Below are 6,000 nucleotides of genomic sequence, written 5' to 3'. Positions count from 1 at the left end.
AAGAAGGAGAAAGGGGAGAGAAAGGAGAGGGAGAGAAACGGACAGAGACAGAGTGGGAGAAATGGGCAGGGACCAGGCTGATGAAACAATTGCGCGCCAAGCCACGCCCCTGTTTCCTAGGTAACCCGGTAAACAGACCGTCATATGCTTTTCGTCAGTGAACTCCGCTAGGTGTGAATTGGTAGGCAGGAAGCTGTGGGCAGGGAGTCCGAGTGGAGATGTGTTCTTTCGTGAGAGTAGGGTCCCCTAAAGGGTTGGGTGCACCACAAGGGATTAGGAACTTCCCTTGAGACAGGTACAGCTCTCCCCTTAGAGATGAGTGTCTGAGAGGAAACCTCCCCAGAGCATGGAGGTTGGTCTCACCCACGGAGGAAAGGATGACTTAGGAGAGAGGGGGGTCCTCATGGGAACAAAATCTCCCACGGAGTTAAGGTTCAGAGTGGGATTAGGAAAAGAAGATTCTTCATGTAGGGAGAGCCTCCTGGGTAGTAATAAATTTGAGGAGAGGATAGCATCACCAGAAACAAAATCTCCATTGAGCAAGGAGCTTGAAATGAAATTAAAAAGACAGAATCTTTCTAGGACCCTCCTGGAGAGGAGTAATTTAGGAGTCTCTGGGGTCTCAGCCTCCCAGGAAACAAAATCTTCTCTAGGTATGTTGCCAGGAAGAATGGGCTTAGAAAATGAGTGTCTTCTGGGAAGGTGTTCTGGAAGGATAATACAGCCTCACTTGGGCATGGTATGCGAAAGTCCACAGGCTCTAGGGAGCAGGAGAGGTTCTGTGGCTGGTTCCTCTGAAGGGTTAGGGGCTTCACTGGAGAAGCAGCCTACTTTGGATATGGAACCTAGACAGGAACTGGGAAAAGAGACCTGTGTGGTGATGAAGCCCCGTGCAGAGATGAAGCCTCCTGTTGAGGTGGACACTGGTCTACCCAAACTAGAAGAGCCAGATAATACAGGGCCCCAAATAGGCTTGATGATAGAACCTTCTGAGAGCCAGTTTGCCCAACAACCTGAAGAGAGAAAGGAGGCTGAAAACACTGAACCAGGAGTAGAACCTCCAGATCGCATCACACCCATATACTCTGGGAAATTTTTTGATCGGATGCCTTGCTGGCCAAGTGTAAGTGTTTTTTTCTAGTACTTTCCCTAAGAACTCTGTATATGTGTCTTTATCAAGATGATAAACTGATGGGACTTGTTTGGATTCATGGAGTCAAATTGCAGAGATTTCACTGAGCTTCTGATATTCCTTGTCCCATTGGATTCTTTCCAGCTTTCATTTTGTCTGATCTCTTCTCCTTCTTTGCCTCCCTTCCTAGACGTCAGCTTTGTTTTTGTGCACACTGGTGGTTCCTCTTGATTTCTCCTGCCTTTCTCCTTTGACCTTTATTTTATTTATCAAACTGCATTTCCTCAACCCTTTCACCAAGATACATGTTGTATCCTAGTAGTCATGTAATGAAGGAAAAAAGAAAAAAAATTCCCCCATTGATTATTTATTCTGTGAGTTACTCTTTCAGCAAAGACTTGTGGTGGTGGCCGTTTTGCTGGATACAGGACAATATACAACAAAAAATACATTATCCATACACTCTAGGTTTAGATACTCATTTTAATGTTAGAGATCGATAACTAAATAAATGTTATATAGGTTTCCAAATGAATAGAAAACAAATGTGATTCTTCCTTAATAGAAATATACTCTAAGAACAGAGCTCAGTGGAAAGATTGGGCAGCTCTGTTTGAAGGAGATGGGAAAGGCTTTGCAGAGCAAGTAGTATTTGAGCTAATTTAGAAATATTTGAGCTCATTTGAACTACTTTGTCAGATGGAAAAAAAGATTGGAGCACTTTTGGCAAAGAAAGGCAAGGAACATAACCAAAGTTTCTTGTATTTGAGAAATATAAGCAACTCTTTTTATCCAGCATGGTGTTAAGAGATACGGATGAAAAAGAAATATGTGGAAGAAACCTAAACGTCCAGAATGCAGGGGTAAAACATATGGAAACAGAAGCAATGGTGGATAAAATTTGCCTTTTGGAAAGATAATTTTGATATCAGCAGTAATGGTGGACTGGAAGGGGGCAATATTGGATGACAGGAAAAATTAGAAGGCTTTATCCAAGTAACTATGGATGAAAATTAATGTAGAATTAGAAAGAATAAAGAGGAGAGCGCAATTTTGAAAGCTTTGTAGGAGATGATATTGTTAAAAATTGCCATCTAGAGGCACTTGGGTGGCTCAGTTGGTTAAGCCTTCGACTTGTGATCTCAGTTCAAGTCTCTATCTCAGGGTTGTGAGTTTAAGCCCCATGTTGGGCTCCAGGAAAAGTATCTCTGGGACTCAGGGGTTCTTTTGTCTTTGACCCACTTTTCTTTCTGGTTCCCTTATTGGATTTCCCCAGCCACACTCTTTCACTTGACCATGGCTGCTGCTGCTTTCTGGATTGGTTCTGCAGTCTATGGCTGCAGACCTGATCTCAAACATGGGCAGCTACCAGCTTCTGGTTTCCAAAAGAGGCAATTCTAAAACCTGTGCTTCCTCCTCCTCTCACATCCTCCTTTCTAAGTGTAATAGGACAGGGAAGACAGTTTCAAGGAGAAAATGACTAGCAGTGTTAAAACACCTGTGATAGGGTAAAGGGATGAAGATTAATTAGTTTTGGACATGAAGGAAATTAGCAAAGTTGTTAGAATGGCATAATGGAGAGAGAATTCAAATTCCAGTATACTGAAGAGTAATGGGAAATTAAAATTGGAGAAAGTTATTGTGAATTTTGTTTTTTCCTTAAGAAGTGTGACAGTGAAGAGAAGGGAGTAAAGATTCCACTTAGGAATCTATATAATTATTTAGTGAATTAGTATAGGAGTTTGAGATAACAGAAAGGAAATAATGGGTGGAACCAGATCCTAGATAAACAGGAGGAAGTGAAATTAGGGTATAGTCAAGAGAAGAGATCAGTGTGGACTAGAAATACCATTTTTAATATTTAAATATCCATTTTTACTATAAAAAATAATAATATTTTAGAAAACTTAGGAAATAGGAATGAAAACACCCAGAATCTTATCACCCTAACACAATGCCTACCAGTACTCTGCTGCATTCACATGAATGTTTATTAGCAGTTTACCATATCAATATCACTACTCATGGAGCTTTGCAGGTATAAACTCATTTCCTGTCAAAATGATCCTATGAGACAGCTGCTATTATTAAATTCCATTTTACTGGTGAGGAAACTGAGACAAATTAGATAACTAGGCCAAGGTCATATAGCTAGGAAGTGGTAGCCCCAGGATTTGAAGTCATAACTTCAGACTCAAGAGTCTGAATTCTTGACTATACTTCATTTCTTGTGACACTTTTCTCTAAATGTGCTTTAATGTAGTTGTTATGCCAAATATACAAATTGTTTTTCTTGATTTTTCACTAAGTATCATTTAATACAATTTCAGTGTTATTACAGAGACTTTAAAAGATCATTTAATGATAAAAACAATATTTCTTTAAGCCAATGTATGATTTTTTAGCTAATTCACTCCCTCTCTTGTTGGACATTAGATTTTTTTTTCCAGATTTTTCTATAAAAATAGCCTGTGAACATCTTTATGTATATATCTTTTTATATGTCTTGGAATATTTCCTTAGGATAAAGTTTCAGCAGAAGCCAAAGAATGGATCTTTTTCTAGTTACTGTTGCCAAATCCCTTCCTAAAAGATTGTACACTAAATTTTAAAAATTAATAATGATTTGTAAGGCATTGTTTAATTCACACTTATTGGATTTGTGATGAGATTGAAAGTTGTTCCATATGTTTGTTTTCATTGTTTTTCTTATTCTTATATATGGTCATCTTAGTCAACTCCTATTAGTCTTAATTGCTTCTCATTATGTAAGTGAACTCAAGGGGTTTGTTGCTTGGGGTGCAACAAATTGAGCACAACCCAAAGAAATGTTGAAAGCAAAGAATTTTTATTGTTACGAGTAAGAAGACAGGGAGATAGCTCTCAAAGCACTGTCTCCCTATGGGGTTAGTATAGGAAGCTTTTATTCAGTGTATGGGGGGCGGGGGCAGGGAGCTTGCATATGCATTTTTGGTTTAATTGCACATGCCTAGCATGTTAACATGCTAGTGCATACATTGTATGTTCAAAAAATGACAGAGACTCTGCTCATAGGAGGAGAACTTAGTATTATAATGAACTAAAGTTATCCTCAGGACAACTCAGGGGGGCTTCTGCTCAGGTCCTCAGCTCCAGTTCAGCTCAAAGTGGCTCAAGTAGGAGGTTACCAGGAGAGACACACCTAGCAAGGGGCTATCAGGTTAAACACCTAGTTGGGCATCTCCTTGGCTGGAACTGTTGGTTCTGCAAAACAAAACACATCCCTTTCCTGCTTTTGTCCCCTCCCCTCCTCCTTTCTGCTGATAGTTTTCAAACCTCTTATTTGAGTAACTTCCCACTGCATCCTACCTAACAATTATTTCTTTTGGATTTTCTAGGTAGGCAATCATATTGATGCTTTGTCTTTCCTTCTTCAGGATATATACCTCCTACCCCTATTTCCCATCTCATTGAATTGCTTATGATCAATAAGGCAATATTCAAAGTGAGGTCTCTTTTCAAATTTTAATGGGAATGATTTAATGTTTCACTATCAAGTATTATTTTTGCTGGAGATTTCTGATATATCAAATTAAGGATACCTATAGTCATTCCCAGGTTGCTAAAAATGTTTAAAAATTAGGAATAGAGTTTGAACCTTGAAGAGCTTTTCCCCACATTTGCTGAAATATGTATTTTTTCCAAATTAAAATTGTTAATTTTCTAATAGCAAACCATCTTCATATTTTTGAGCTAAGCCCCACCTGGTTTTGATACATTATTATTATAACATATTCCAGGATTTGGTTTGCTAGTATTTTACTAGTATTTTTGCATCTATGATCCCATGTAAGATTGAACAGTAGTTTTCCTTTTTGTACCATATTTCTTTGAATTTGGTATGAGACTAATGCTGGTATAAAAGGAATTGGGAAGCCTTCCCTACTTCCAATTGTCTTTATGCTTGTAACTGTTTATTCATTATGTATATTACCTATTTCTTGGTAGGCTTGGTAGAATTCACACAGCTGAAAGGGGAAAGACAGGAGATCCCTCAACATTCTTACCAAGGGATGAGATAGTAACATATTTGATGCCCCTGAGTTCATACAATCTCAGAAAAGGAAGGAAGTGCATTTGGGTGAATTGAAAAACCCAATTTCAAGCACATAACTATGAGGAGTGTTGAGATGGAAATTCCTATTGTGAAGAGACTGCTAAAATCAATCCTTGAGGACAATTGCTTTGCATCAGGGTGTATTCAGGGAATTGGGGAGTTCATCTCAGTCAGAGGCCTTTCTGGTGTTGAGGGAAGGAGAGCAGACACATCTCATGGGAAGGACACTCATCCTGTTGTTACTTGAAGTTGCTGCCCAAAGTTGGTGTTGGGCTGTATGTGAAGGATTTATGAGACCCCCATTAAGCCTTCTAGTCCTAGTAAAACAGTCATTGGTGTAGCACAGGATCTGTATTCAGGAAAAGTTTCCAAGAAATGGTGGCCTGCAGAGAGATTTTTTTAGAGTGTCCTTCAAGAATTAAAAAGGTTCTGGTAAAGAGATCCTCTCCGTGTAGCCCATAAAAGGACTCTTGGCTCTCAGAAAGCACTCTGGTAGAGATCAAAATCTCTATAATGGTAATTTCTCCAACATATCCTGAGACTGTCCCTTGATCTCCATTAATGCACTGACTATGGCAGAAACACTGATTTATTAGACAGAACAACCGAACCTTACAAAGTGCATTGGTAAACGGTATTGAGCCCTGAGGCACAAAGGGGGAAAAGGGGGGAGAGGTTCAAATAGAGGTTAGAAAAATGATAGTTTCTACAATGACTAGATAGTATGCTAGGCATTGTGCCTACAAAGATGCCTGCTTTCAAGGAACTTAAA

At 39.2% G+C, this 6,000-nt stretch overlaps 1 protein-coding gene across 1 annotated transcript in view; it reads left to right on the top strand.

Moving 5' to 3' along the window:
* The first annotated feature begins 218 nt into the window (after positions 1 to 218).
* The window catches only part of EFHB (EF-hand domain family member B), a 58,052-nt gene continuing 52,270 nt past the window's right edge, over positions 219 to 6,000 (top strand). Inside the window, 3 exon segments of the mRNA XM_021678800.1 lie at positions 219 to 263; positions 265 to 317; positions 319 to 1,123. Of these exon segments, the coding sequence (XP_021534475.1) occupies positions 219 to 263; positions 265 to 317; positions 319 to 1,123 (903 nt within the window).

Source organism: Neomonachus schauinslandi, chromosome 1, assembly GCF_002201575.2.
Source record: "Neomonachus schauinslandi chromosome 1, ASM220157v2, whole genome shotgun sequence".
In the NCBI taxonomy this organism is placed as follows: Eukaryota; Metazoa; Chordata; class Mammalia; order Carnivora; family Phocidae; genus Neomonachus; species Neomonachus schauinslandi.
This window is presented reverse-complemented; position numbering and strand designations above follow the sequence as displayed.